The sequence below is a fragment of the Anticarsia gemmatalis genome, chromosome Z (genome assembly GCF_050436995.1).
Source record: "Anticarsia gemmatalis isolate Benzon Research Colony breed Stoneville strain chromosome Z, ilAntGemm2 primary, whole genome shotgun sequence".
NCBI lineage: Eukaryota > Metazoa > Arthropoda > Insecta > Lepidoptera > Erebidae > Anticarsia > Anticarsia gemmatalis.
In genome coordinates this window covers 9949828-9965368 of record NC_134776.1, presented here as the reverse complement: position 1 = coordinate 9965368, position 15541 = coordinate 9949828, and the positions used below count along the sequence as shown (strand labels likewise).

At 34.9% G+C, this 15541-nt stretch overlaps 1 protein-coding gene across 3 annotated transcripts in view; it reads left to right on the top strand.

Annotated features, from left to right (window-relative positions):
• ap (apterous) overlaps positions 1 to 15541 on the top strand; it is an 83810-nt gene that overhangs the window by 18626 nt on the left and 49643 nt on the right. Inside the window, exon 1 of one of the 3 annotated variants that reach the window (XM_076134510.1) lies at positions 5525 to 5653. The exons of the other annotated variants lie outside the window; for them this stretch is intronic. Coding sequence (XP_075990625.1) covers positions 5526 to 5653 — 128 coding nt within the window. The 5' untranslated portion in view covers position 5525. Of the gene's footprint in view, positions 1 to 5524; positions 5654 to 15541 lie in introns of those variants that run through there. 3 annotated transcript variants of the gene reach the window in all.

Genomic DNA, 15541 nt, shown 5'->3' with positions numbered 1-15541 from the left:
ATCTTTAAAATAAAATCTATGTTTCGCAATAATAAACATGTAATTTTCAAATGCAATTTCCAGTGAATTTCAGGAACTTAAAAACTGTACCATGAAAAATAGTTATCATGCACACTGTGATCAGTGATGTTAATAAGCTAAAACCTTTTCGCATAAAAAGTCGTGATATTTGTAATTCTGTTCATAAATCTCTGGTTCAAATTAAGATGATAACTATCATGGATTAATTTTAAGTATTCTTTATATACATCTATGGTAAAACAGCTATCATTAACATAATTCTTATGGCGCCACCCGCATCACTGTTTTGTGCTGAACGACAATGCGTCCTTAAGTAACCCTAGTTTGTCTTAAGTTTTATTAACGACATTATAAGCTTAAATGACCCGAAGTTAGATTGAATGCGCCAAACCGACAATCATACATCGATAACCGTCTATACGATCGACTCAGTTAACCAAATATAAACACTCCGATAGTATAACCCATTAATTAAATTGCTACAAATAATGTCGTTAAAAATACATTATTAATCTCAAGAGTTGAAAATGACATGTTTTTAGTTCAACGACGGGGCGCTTGGAAAACTCCAGTTTTCATATCATATCGATTATATCATTTTATTTATCTTTATCGAGAACATAACGGTCAGTAATAATCTTTACCTTTTATGGCTAATAACTAGCTCCCATGGTGTTTTATCACCGAAATCTTCGTGTTTATGAAATTTAGATATATTTTTATGGGTTTTGCCTAGCCATGGGAAAACAGTGGCTTCATCGAATTAATGTTATGCGTTCATTAACTTGACTAAAGAAGACCTTATGTCATAGGAAGAAGATCGCTTTTCAAATAACGTTCTCGGGAACTTAAAAACTATCATACTGAGAAGTTTACTTTTAATTATTTTAAAAGTTTTTTTTGTAATAGTTAAGTCAGGAATGAAAAAAACGTCAGCTGTTCGTCATTAGATGAAGTATCCATACATTAAGATGGGTTAGTCTGATGAACTTATGGCGCAACTGCGTCTTATCTTGTAGATAAAGTTGGCACGTGCCTAGCTTTTATACGAAACATTTTATCGGTCTTACTTTGTATCATTGTAAAACGCAGACGTCGTGAACACTTTTCTTACGGAGTTGGTTTGAGTAACAAAATTTAGCTTTCAGCAAATACGGTATTATTAAAGGTCTGAAAATATTTCAGATAAATTTGAGAAGTAATCCAGGTTAAAGATGTTTTCAAGTATTTGTTGGAGGGTAATTTGGAGGTGATAAGGGACAAAGTAATACTGGCTAGCTAAAATAGTTTTGAAGGTAAACCATAGGCCATTAGAGAAACGCTGACCCATTGTGAGGTTGAGTGCGCGTGGAGCGGCCGGCGGCCTGAGGGGTCAAGCTCGTCACCACGGTCACACTACGCAGCGGCCACGGCCCACGAGCCCCTCACGACGCGACGCGCGATAACTGATAACTAATACTATTCGTATGTCGCAGCTTGTAGGACCATCCGATAACTTAGCTTAATTTCATTTAAACGACAATAGTGTTATCAAGAATAAACATTAACACTGCTCGATCGCTTTGTATACCATGCGGTTAAAACGTGATTGATTTTGGCAGTTTTGACGTATTCGTAGGTAAATTGATAACGTATCGCGGGTCGGCACTACATCATTCGTAGCTTTTATCGAGTCACTACAACAAGTCTGTCGTAGCATCTGTATTTAAAATGACTTGGGACTTATACGAAAGGTTGCACATATATTCGTTCGTCCACAAAGCAAAGATTACGCTACCTAGCTAATTAGTTTGGTGTCGACAGTGCAGGGTAAAGAAAAATTTGGATAAATTAAAAGTATAACACATTTCACTAAGACTAGGGTTTATTAAAAAGCTGCTAGAGATTTCTTCATTATGTTATAGTTATTTTTCTGCACCTATTAGGTAAATGAACACAAATAGTAAGCTTGTGAGATATTTGATAGAGCAGCACGAGTTAATCATCGAACTATGTCTAGGATCTCGTATAAAATTTCCTTTAATATTTTAACGAGCACGACGAAAGGCAATTATGGGTCCTTCCAGGTACAACAGAAGCGTTCCCACTGGACCTCTGGACATCGGAAAAAAATCAATTATTGTTCGCGTGTTCCGAAGAAGTTTGATCGCGCTAATCCACCGGCCGCGCAGGCGCATTCGCCGTGACGTCACGCGAGCTTCCGGCGGGAAAATCATTTTAATTCTTTATATTACATGTAACTAACACCTTGCTATTCCACTTCCAACTCTATCCCACTTAAAATACGGTTTATAGGTTGAAAAATTATGTGTGTATATATTTGTCAAGTTTATGAAGATACGGTCTGATAAAGAAGTGATTTTAGACATTCAGGTCCAAGAGTTATGTCTGTAAGTTTGTGGTATTTATGGTATTTGGTAATACAATGACTGTGTGGTATGTTTGTGCCTATTATAATAGGGGTTTTTAAGTAAATGGTAAATGATACGAACAGGTTTGTTGTTGTTTGCGATGAGTTAGACTCTTTTTTGCTGACCCTATTTGTAAGTCGGTAATAACACAAAAGAATTTAGGTTTCATGTTGATATAATGTTGAAGGGCAAAAGCTTATCGTATTTGTATTAAATTGTTTATAGAATGATAGTATTTCTTGGCAATGGTTATCCTACAATTTACTGAATTGCTTAAGATGTGGATAATAAATAAAACGTGTACATTTATATAAGTCACTGTTCGTAACTATTAAGAATATTTCTGGGAATCATGTATCTTCCAATTCCGCTTTCCGAGTATCTACTTATACATCATTCAGAAGATGGAAAGTAGACATTACCGCAATTTTTTATAACGATCGGAGTACACGGAAAGGCTCTTTACTTTTAACTGGGCTCTTCCTGGAAATCCAGTAACATTTCAAGTAACCTACGGCGCCAGTTTCCCCCACGTTTAGCTGAGATAAAAATAGCATGATAACAAAGTAAGTTGTCTAGCTAACGCTGAACTTAATCCATTTCTTAAGCACAGTATCAAGAATCGCTCCACTGGCTCTATTCACGATTGCTATCGTATGGGAGTGTGGCAGCATTGTGTTTTCGTTCACACAGCGGCGCCCGCGCTCGCCCACTAAGGTGACGGCCACATAAAACACTGAAGCGATGTCGAGCGATAACTTAAGTGCGATGGATTTTTTGTAAAAAGTTTTTGTTACGATAGCTACACCTCAATGAGGCCGATCCTATGTCAGTAGTTACTGGCTATTCACGCGTTGTATAGTTTTTAATTTCCCATTTTTATCAAACAGAGATCAACGTTACTTTCTTTTTAAAGTTGGTAATTTTATAAGTTGCTAGTTTATGCTAGTACCACTTAGAAATAACTGTTAGATTAACTTTAACATCATTGTTATCAAATTATCATATTCTATAAAAAAAGCATTATAAATCCGGTTACGCAATTATTAGAGACTGTATATTAGTATTCTTCTGTCCTTTAGTAGGTCTTTACTTAACTATAAGAATAAGAGACGAAAAAAGTAGGGTAGTCTACAAACATCATCTTGCTTTTGGACAGTTTATTTAAAGAAAATATTAAGCATAGCTTATAGTGTATGTCAATCCTATAACCGTTTACTTGGTTGTCTCAGCATAACGGGCTGTATTGCTTTGTTTTCGGCGAGCGATATGTAAACCAGAGATATGATATTCTTAACATAAGTGTTTCATAACTTTAACATGCCAAAGTTTCGGACAAAACAACCACGGTATTGTGTATAGGTAAGAATATCCGTTACTCTTGCGTCGAGATTGCATTTTGATGAGAACATATATTTGATTGTGTAGGCATATCTTTTGTAACGTTAAATCACATACAACAAATTTAATAAATAGGTCAGAATAGGTTTCTTAAATTGAGTAATAAACGGTATTCCGTATATGCCCGGGAGCAGCGTCCGCTGCGTACGGGTCGCCCGCATGGGCTCCCAGACAGCTGCAAAACAGCCTTAAGGTAGTCTAAGGTACAGTCACTCTATAGCTCGTTGTCAAGTTGTTGTAGTTTCAAGAATAGAAAAAAAAGATCCTACACTAACTATGGCCCCTAAATAATACAGGGATGTAAGATAGTAACATTGTTTTAAAAAATCAAGGTAGACAAAAGTTACGGTTGTCATTTTTTCGAAATCTTTATGGGGACGTTATTCATTCAATCCTCACATTCCACACATGATAGGCTACAAAGTTCATGTGAATCATTGCGACTTTAAGCCCTTACTCCCTCTACATGCAACCAATCAATAATGTAATTTCCAATGCTTAAGTCTAAAGGTCGTTGTTTTATGTAGCCACAAGACCCTAATAAAATCCTCCCTGTATGTGCAATTTGCATAAGCAGTTATATGCGTTTTTGCTCAGTTATTTATTATGGCAATTCTCAGTACTGGCAAGCAATTAAAGGAATGCTTAGTTCTGTATTTATTTATAAGGCTTTGACGGATTTGTTTGTAATGGAAGCTTAAATATGAGTGTTCGTGTTGCGGACGGACGATTTATAATTTATGGTGATACTAGGTCATATAAATGGGTTAATGCATGCAAAATATTCGATGTTTGTTTATCTTAGGTGCCGTTTTGCATAAGCCTGTTGAGCTATTGAACCGCGAACACTAGGCAAATGTCCTACATCTATCCTTTCGAGTGTTAAGCAGTGAAGATGCCTATAAATACGTTATCGATCTTTGCAGTAAGTATGAATGTGTGTCAACGTTCGGGTTGACGTTCAGAAGGCATATTTGCCGGTCGTAGCCTATCGCCAATTATGGTCTTAAAATAGCCAAGCTATGTTTCATAGACAAGGGAAAATAGCATTCGGTGCATTACGGTGGAAGAGTTTCATCGTCGTGAAAAATTTGTTGGTAAGTTGCTTTGGAATCGTCCCTATTTTTGTAAATAATGTACGTGACTTTATTTACCTCTAGTCGATAAAACTCATGTTATTATTACTGCTAATATTGGACGTCTTATAAGCTGATACTATAAGTTTCGGGAAAGGTGCGATGTTACCGTTTGAGTGGAAAATTGTAGGGTAGTGGGGAACCGGAGCTAGGGAATTCAAATCCACGCAAATCACGGGTAAGAGCTAGGCTATCTGATATCAGTGACGATAAGTGTCATCAGGGTAACCGGAACCCGGTGCGGCCGGTACTAAGTAAACATAAACAGTGTTTCCACGCGACGCTCAGACGAACTTATCTACGCGTCCGGGTCATCGGGCCTTCGCTCACTTATCTACGCTTAGGGTTAGTGCGCACTGACCACTATACCGTGCGATTTTTACGGTTATCGGGATATTCTCCTCTATTCGAGTGTTTCTACAGAATAACTAACGTCTGGTAAATATTTAGGCAAGTAGGCAAGTTGAGATATTGATATAATGGCAAAGAGCCATAAGTCACGACAAAAATAACATTTATTCGCGCTTATAAACAGTTTAGATAGAGACATTACCTTATGTGTTATTCGTCATCATCATCTCAAGAAGAAAAGTGGTTTTCAGTGGTGTTAATAGATACAGCCGGGAGAGGCGCCTTAGAAAGACACACAAAGATCACAGCGGTGACGTCTAGGAAAAAGGACAGGTGCGTAGTACTCGTAACCGGCGGTCCTGTATAACAAGATGTATGGATGTGAATGAGACAAGGGAAGTTTGTAGGGATCGTACCAAGTGGCGTTCTTTGGTCCTACCTCTTTGGGAAAAGGCATGATATTATGTATGTACAATAATAAATATTATAGACTTAAAAGTCGCTGACATACAATGACGCGGCCTTACTAAATAATTTTCGATAAATCGACTAAAAACTGTCGATAACGATTTGCGCACCACTTATGTGTGTCATAAGGGCCAGACGTGCATCTAGTTCATTGAAGCGGTTATTTTGGCGACATCGTAGCGGAAGTTTATCGATCGATAGGTTAAAGTGGTTAAACGATAGAAGTCAAGCTATGATTGCAATTGCAATTTATAGCTCGCTACTTGCGATTGCACGTGTGCGCTTTGATCAAAGTACATGTATCTGTAGTTATGCTTACTGATCTCAGTTCCTTAAAATTCAAAATTCTTTCGTTCAATTAACTTTTCATTTGTCTTCAAACCGGCTGCCTTTGACATGGTTCAGCGGCTTAGCGACTGTAACCTTCTTAACCAGGGCCGATTTCTAACGTATCCTCCGAAGCAAGGGGCGCTCAGCTCTAAATTCACCAAACAGGCACCCTGAGGAGTGTCTACGTCAAAGGTTTCTTAACTCACTGATCGTTTACAAACCGGTGAGTGCATTGGACGGCTGGACGCTATGAAGAAGTCACCTACTGTGATATAGCGGGGCACAAGATTTTTATTCGCGTTTATATCTTATCTTACAAACGTATCAATGGCAAGTTATACAGTTCATAACTTTTTAAAGCATGTCGCAAACATTTTTAGATCCGTAGAAAACTTTTAATATTCATTAACTGTTATAAGCAATTCTATGGAACAGCCTGAAAATTAAATCAAGATTTTTAATAGCCCAATGGACATCACACGTTGACTTACGGGGTTTCAATTCCTGAATAAATAGCATTATAAGTCGAACTTTTAGGTTTTTCGTACATTCGTCACTCTCTTTAACAGATAGTCTCGAATCCGGGATTGAATCTTATTGCGTCAAGTATAGTATTAATCTTAACGTTGCATAAGTGATCATCGCCACGTATTCTCAACGTGTTAACGCATAATCTTGTAAAATGAACTTTGGTAATCTAGTAAATGATTGCAGTCAATAAGCGATGTCATTGAGTGAACATACTGAACATGACACGCTTGTGTTTCCCCCGAGGGGTCAGCCAGACTTTGTACTATGACATTATGCTGTCCTAGTACTATCGTGATTATAGCGTATGTTCACTATGTGTAAAGGCAAAAGGTTATGAGTGAAATGCGAGATTACGTTTCATATATGCGGATTTCAAAGTTCAATTCAGAAATAAATATTGTTTAATTATTAGTTCGTTCTATTTTTGACACTGTTAGAACTTTTAAAAAGTTTATATTATTGACAATCTGATATCAATGAATCGAAATGAAAAACAGGATTCAACATATCAATTTATAGACATTATTTTTTAGATATCCATATTTGGAGCAAGAGCAATAAGATAGTTTCTCTATGCCTAAAACTTGTAAATACAAGGTAAAATAGCAAATAGTGGCAGTGGCCCACCTGTGCTTCTACTTGTTCATTCATAAATGATAATTCGTGTGCTCTGAATGCTGCGTCCGTAACAGCTCTGTTATCGTGAGAGTTCAATCTAAATCTGCGGCGGGCTCTGCGTCTTACATATTTTACTACGAGAAGATGAACGTTCAGCCCAACTGTGTGATACTTCAACAATTTGTACGTTTTTGTTTAGTGTCAAATGATGAAATGATAGCGTTGCATTTTTCAATTTCCTCTCTCTTGGTGGTCTATTTAAAGGTGAGAAATCGGCCGGTGCTTTTATTTGATACGCGATTCTGAAGTCTTCTTGATACTAATTGTCGCTGCTGAAGTCTGTAGTATGAGCTTAGTTCTATACCTTTTAGGAGGTTAAAATAATCATTGCGTCTAGCTCGTTCGAAAAGGAGTGTAAAGCCCTATTTATGTAAAGAGCTCTCGGACTCACGGACACAATTTTCAATCGTGTCTTCTTAGTTAGGGCATAATTTTAATAATATAAACAATTTCTTCGTAAACAAAGATCGTGTTAGCTATCTGACATAGCAACGTACCGTGAAACAGTTATTTACTACTAGTACTAAATACGTACAACCGATAGTAAATGTATTGGATAACTTTGTAGAGCAATAGAGATAATGTAGTTGCATTATTTATGTAATAACTGCGCAGTTCCAACGTTCCATTTAAGACTAACTACAATTACATAGAACAAAACGTTTTCTTCTTGTATTTTGCAATTGGGTGGTAGTTTTTAAACTTTTGTAAAATATCCTTGACTAGGATGGGTAGGATGTTTTTTATTGTTACTAATTCAAAACGAATCCTTTAGGCAAATCTTCAGTATTAAGAAGAGTATTAGGTGATCACCTGACGAGTTGAAAATGATCATGATATTCCATACTTTCCATACTTGGTTAGTCTAAAGTAGAATGATAAACTGTCTACTGGACCTTAGATGATCATCATAATGTTAATCACCACCACAAATAAAATTCATTGTAAAGTAGAAAACTATAGGATGAAAAACAGTCTTGAATTTCTACAATTTTAAATAGTAGTGCTTAAGTTAATGTTAGTTAAATGCTAGATAATAGTCTATAATGTAGTTAATAGATCGAGTATAGTACTTAGGTATTTACCTAACACGAGGGTAACCTCTGTAGATAACAGTATCGGTCAAAGTGCGCAGACTTTGTGTGCCTCACATTACCGATGCGCGTGAGACGGCCGCAGATCAGCGACCACTGGATAAGACATTGTGTTAGTACGCTTAAAGAAAATATAATTATTGATTAAGAAGTGAAATATCGTAGTAAATTAATAAATACGAAAGTTTGCGAAAAAAGGTGAATGTATGTATGTATGAATGTTTGTAACTCTTTCATTCAAGTCAATAAACGATTATGACATTTCGTGCACCAATAGTTTAAGTTGGATATACCCTGATTTTATCTAACGCGCTATGTATTCAATATAAACATATACTATTTAAAAGACTATTAACTTTTATGCCGTAAAAAACGATAGTTTACACATGGCTGTTGCTTCATTCTTACAAGTACCTAGAATCTCGGCAATTTATTAATGAAATATCAATTAATTCTCGAGCATTCCGCTATTAGTCTTTATCTCTCACTTGGCACGGTTTAATTTGAATATAATAAATAAGTTTATTTGTTTATTTATATAATTTTCATGGAATATGTATACTGCCACAAATGCATACATATGAGGTAAAAACCGTAAAGTGTCTATTAAAACCGTATTATTATTTTCCTGTCCTGTGGGAAACTACATTATGCCGACTATACAGTAAAATGTTATAAGAAAATTACATCCACAGGAATGTTGTCCTGTTGCTATATATAATTCCTATTGTTATTTTTCTAACTGAACACGTGTCGTTGTCGTTTATTAGAGCATTAAAGGTAGTTTTTATATTTCTCTGGAAATTAACAGGAAATAGGTAAAACCACGAACTATAATACTTAACTAAATACATATTCAAGGATGTCAATAAATACAGGCAAATTTATAATAATTATACTAAAATATCTAGAGGTTCATTTATAAGAAACATTTGTGGCAAAATGAACAATGCTGTATCTTTTGTTCAAACTTGATTTGGCAAATGATCGTGCAAATAGTGGACTATCATTCATAAAATAAACAATAAAGAGACGGGGAAACAATGCACAATACGTTTTGTATGAACTTTGCGACAAAAGTATACCTGCAATTCATTTTTAGAATGATACACATTTTTAATTGGCGCGCGTTTCAATCAATTATGTGGGTCGCTACCCCACAATCGGCAGTCGCTGACTGTCGACGATTCGCAAAAAAATCAATTAAATTAAAGAGTTTATAGCACGGTGTAAGTAAAATTAAAAGCTCAAATGACAAAGGATGGAAAATAAGTGAACACCGTGGGACATTGTTTTACGTCATAATTCACAATTAATTGGTATTTGGGTCAAAATTCTCTACGACTCAATGGTCTAATAACAGCTTTGTTTGTTTGTGTGTTTTTGGTTTTGTTTGGTTGGAGAGAACTAATTAAATTTTTCGTATTTATTGGGAGTTGGAATTCAGGCAAGTTTTATTTTTTGTTTTTAGACTTTGATTCAGCAATATTTTTAAGGAAACTGGTATACTATTGCAATAGGCTAATGCAATAAACCATTTTAAGTGCTCACGTAACTCATTGTGCCCACAAGTCGAGCACGCCCACTGACGCATCCATTCACTGTAGGTCCATGTACTTATCACCCAAACATCAGAGCGTCGCGTTAGTCACTTCGCGACGATAAACTTTGTACCCGCACCACGTACAACAATGCTGTGTTATCACACGTTTATCTATCACTTATCACCAGCTATTCACATCAAATTGCTCGTTCTTCACTTATGAAATTTGTATACTTGGGTGCTCCGCGTCATTTTATGTGACATGCCACATCTAGATTAGAGTGTGCTAGATCGTTGGTTTTATTGCAGGTACGTAGTTTTGGAATGCACAATTGGGATAAAGCAACATTTTAGTTTTACGAAAGCATCAATATGACTTTATTGTTTAGTTTGCATAATCTGGGGGCACGGAAGTGCCCCCGCAAGTCGAGCAAAAAAAAAGCGGCACGGCCGTAACATCCTTTTCTCGAAGCAATTCGGGCTATTTTTGACACCCCTATAATTTCGTTGTGGATAAAACAAGAAGCCTGGATTTTCAGCAACTAATCAGTCATTGTATAAACACGGTATATTTAAAATTTCAATCAATTTGAACCAGTAGTTTAAGAATGACAACTTGTTAAAATTTTGAATTTTGTCACTCACTGATTCACTGACTCACTGACTCACCGATCATCAAAAGTCTAAGGTACTTCTAGCAGACTTAGAAGCTTAAAATTTAGAATACAAATAGGGTTTAGTGTCTTAATCATGGGAAAATTTTAATATTTTCTAATTTCAGTCCAGTTTTCTAAATACATCAACTGCAACAATAACTTTGTAATTCTATATAAATGTATAAGATTATTACAAGGTTACATTTGCAGTTAATGAATTATTATTACTGTAGAAAATAAAATAAATAGGTGTAAATAGGTACCTACTATATGAGGCATAACGGGAGGGGGTAAAGGGTGGGTAAGGGTGTTTAGCCCATGAAACTGAACAACATTCCCATAAGAAAATATGTTGAATTAAGAAAAAAAAAAACGTCTTTCCATACAAATTTGACTTATGTTCGCTCTACAAAAAGAAGTGAGATGCCATCAAAAACATTCTGTAAAAACCTCAAGTCTCGCCGTAAAAAGTTGTGAGATCTATATAATACCAAGTCGATTAATCTATTTAGTCTCTACTTAAAGGACCTTCTGTCTTAAGTTATTACGTATGTTATTATCATGCCAATTTTAAAAAAATACCTTTAAAACAAATAGATCGACTTGGTCATCGCAAGAAAACACAAATTCGCCATTATTAACATTTCAGGAGCATTAACTTCTTGTCGTTCTGTGTAGTGTGATACATACTAATAATCAAATCATGCGATGGCCAGGTCGGTCTATTTGTTTTAGAGGTATTTTTTGTGAAATTGGCATGATAATAACATACGTAATAACTTAAGGCAGAAGGTCCTTTAAGTAGAGACTAAATAGATTAATCGACTTGGTATTATATATATCTCACAACTTTTTACGGCGAGACTTGAGGTTTTTACAGAATGTTTTTGATGGCATTAGATTTACATTAGACTTATTTTAGAGACACATACTTACCTATAAATTAAAATATATTATTATTCTTTGGCGAAATTGTTTATTGATTAGTTTAGTGGGTAATTAGCTTCAAATTATTGCTCTAATTCTTTTTGGGTACGTATGTATTTTACTTTACAATTTTAAAACAACCCCTTCTTCATAGGGCTCTTCCCCCTTTCCGAGCTAGTGGTAGATTCAGTAATTGTAACGACTATCATAAGTGTCAATATTTGGCCTAAATGAATAAATGATTTGATTTTGATTTAGATTTTCTTGATTTTTATGTTTTTGTTAGAGTATTCTAGGGTTATTTACGACAAAATTGAGACAAGCAAACCTCTGATTCATAATATAACTAAATCAGAACATTTGCTAACGGAAGTAAGACACATTCCCTTCAAGGGTTCATTAATTATTATAAACAATATCGATCGAAATCACTTTTCAATGACAATGCATCCAAATTTCAAGGATTTGTAAAAAACTACTATATGCACAGTACCTGTTCCAGAATTTCTGAAATACGTTTTCACAGATCCTAACAAATGGAAAATAAAGCTTGGACTTTATTTTATTTTAGAATTTAAACCGAAAGCACCCGAGTTTACCCGATGTATTCCGAACAATGTTTGACCTACAAAAGTTTTGTTAATAGCAGATGTCAAAAGCGGAAGCATTTTTTTTAAAGTACGGTGACTTACTCTGGCTTTGTGGTGGTAAGGCCCGTTGCATCCCTTATTGTAGTGTTGACAAATTAATGATGACAAATATATTGTTGTATTGTGGTTGACGACTATATTATGCCAAGGTCCGTTGTGACCCCAAACATGTTTTGGTGGTATTATTCACTGTTGCTAATCGTTTCATTGGGACCTTTTTGGGGTTTGTGAGTGTAGTTTGAATAATTTTATTGAAAAATTATGCGTTTAAAATTCAAGGGACTGTATAACTGAAGTTGGTGGCTGTGTTTCTTCATAATCTGTTTCTATTCATTTAGAAAGATTATTACTTTTGATGCCGCTTTATAGCTATGACATTATAAGACAAAGGTTACTATGTTCGTATGATTTCACCGATTCGTTATATTCTTTCCAAAATCCATGATTATCGTTTTATGGCTCTGAAAAATCACGCATAATTCACCATGTGCGAAAAAAATCTACTTGCCAATAAATAAACTAGGATGAAACCGCAAAAATCTATACAATACAAACTGAAACTAGCAAAATAATGCGATTTCGCGCATCGATTAACACAAATATTGACTCAGCTCAACAATCGACTATTCAGTGTAGCGTGTCGCATCTCTATTATTGTGTAACCGCTTTTGTTTAAAATAGTCGAATAAAACGTTATAATCGTTTCAATAGAGTTGTCACACACTTGAAGATATTTTTTTATGAAAGGGTAGGCCCTTGACTTGGGTAAATAAACATGAATGTTTTATTGTGATAATCTCGAGTGGGCGAATGAAATGTCAATCTCGAGTTGTTGTTTCAAAGAGTGCGGTTGTTAGTCGATTACTGTTTGTTTTTAGATATTTTAGTTATTGTTCACGATTTCATCAATTAAGCTCATTGTTATGGTTTTTGTTGATTTGAATAGGACTTATAGTGCATAAGTTTATCAATATTCTAATAAGTGCTTTCTCTTTTTCAGGTAATTACTTTTTATGGTTCGGTAAGCAGGATTTTAGAATTCACTCGGCATTATTATTTTTTAATCTTAGTAAAGTATTTTTTTTTAGTTTTTTAAGTAGTTATTAGTATTATCGCATCCGGCTGGCAAACAGTGTTAACTATATGTTTCCTTTTTAATATTTTCTGACTCAATATATAAAAATGTAATTACATGCTATTACTAGCACATTAAGAATAATTACGTGTTATTTAATAAATTTATAAGTTCAAAACTTTCGAGAAATTACATTACAACTTTTTTCTTTGAAACTTAAGTAATAAAATATGTTTTTTTAACAGCGATAATTACAACGCAAACTGACTATCCGCATCCCCGCGTATAAGAGACGAAAAAATATATTTATTTCCTATTTCACATGAGAAACCGCGGCGCGCGCACCACGTCGCCGACTCCCGCTGGTTGCTATTGTGCAACCGGGGTTGCGCAACCATTGTCCGGCATCCCCGGTAACTGCGCTCGCCCCGGGGATCGGCCCGGTGTTTATTTGCAAACAAACACTACACGCCGCCCGCTGAGCGTCGCGCCACGATTTGTTACGATTTCTGTAATACGATAGTTTAAAAATTTAGTCGATCTTTCCACGTAGGGGTGTGTGAAACTGGTACCCCTTTTGAGGCGGAACTTGAATTTATATATGCATCAAACTGATCCTGTCGAGTCTTTGTTGAAGCATGCTATTACTAAAAGTGTTTATTGAAACATTTACACGAGCGCGTCTGGCAGACCTGTGTACCAGACCTGACATCCAGCTAACGAGGAAACAATCTAACTCTTATTATGATTGACATCGCTTAGACTCTATCAAAGGTCGCGGCTATCGTCTACAGTTACTCAAATAAACAAATAAAACATCATTTTATTGACTAACAATATATCTAGCAAATAACGTTACAATATAATGGCTTAAAAACTTTGACTCGGATAATCCACTTTAACGTGTCACCATTTGATTTATTTTATTTTTTGGAAGAATCAAATAAAAAGCTCGTCCCATTAGTTAGGTTCTAAAATCGTTATTAGGCATATACTTAATATAATTCCCACGGACTTTTTATCGTGCTATAAAATTGAAACGGTAGGCAACGGGCGAACGTATAAAAACCGATATATAGATAAATTTAATAGACATTGTAAAATCGAAATGACAAATCCGAATCAAACATCGTATTAAATCGATATGTTTTATAACGATATCTTAGTGGATATTATAAAATTTGTTTTTTGAATATTGATTGATATTCGGATGTTTTAATGGTTTTAAGAAAGTTTTTTATTATTTTTTTATAATGTATTTGGTTTATCTTAACCGCATGCGTGCTTCCGAAAAGGTGCGAACACATTGGTTATGTAATACGTTATTATGTGGTTTTAACGGAATCTATTCTATTGTTAGTTTATCGTACACATTGTGTGCATTGCACTAAAGTGATATCACAAGTTATTTCGGTCCAACTGTTAGTCAGGCGACTAAATTATCCTTATATATCTTACAATTGTTATATAATTATTTATTTCGGTTGCCTAATTGTTTAATTAATAATTAATGAGAAATTTTTGTGTTGACATGACTTTGAGAAATGAAGGATTAAGCGTGACACTATTTTTATAGTATTCGAGCCTATCTTTATAGTATTGTAGCAATCAATTTAGCATGCCTCTTTAACAAACAATCTTAAAATTTCAGCTATCATAGAAATAAATAATCTGAGTTAAAGACAATTTTCAGTTAAGTATGTTTACATAGTGTAAAAGGCCAATGACATATTTCATTACGAAACATTATCTTAAAAGTAAAAAGAGTAGGTATATAATTTTACTTCTCCAAGTAGTAAAGCTGGGAGATAGCAAGGCGGGTTCAAAAGCATTTATATTTCGTGTTTATTAGTTTTATTGGTATCCAAAGTAAACATATTACAAAGTTTATTTTATATTGGTGTTAATTGAAAAAGCTTTTGGGACAGCCATCAAATAGTTAATAAACATTTATGTTTATATCAAATTGAAGCGCGGCTTTATGGAAGGCTGTTTTAGTTGTAGCTTTAGTTTGTGATTTGTCAGAGATTAAGCCTCATTTTACCATAGAATCCCATATTATTGTACAAGCGATCACTCAGTTTATGTATAAGCAATTACAGATAATTATAGCTACAATATTAATCTTCCGCGCCGATGTTATTGAACCAATGGATATAACAATCGAGAAGCTCGGGTTTCCCATTAAAATTATAATTTAATCTGCAATCTGTTTTATATGTTATGCTATCAGGATTAAAAATATTATTGCTTGTCTGCTTACCGCTGT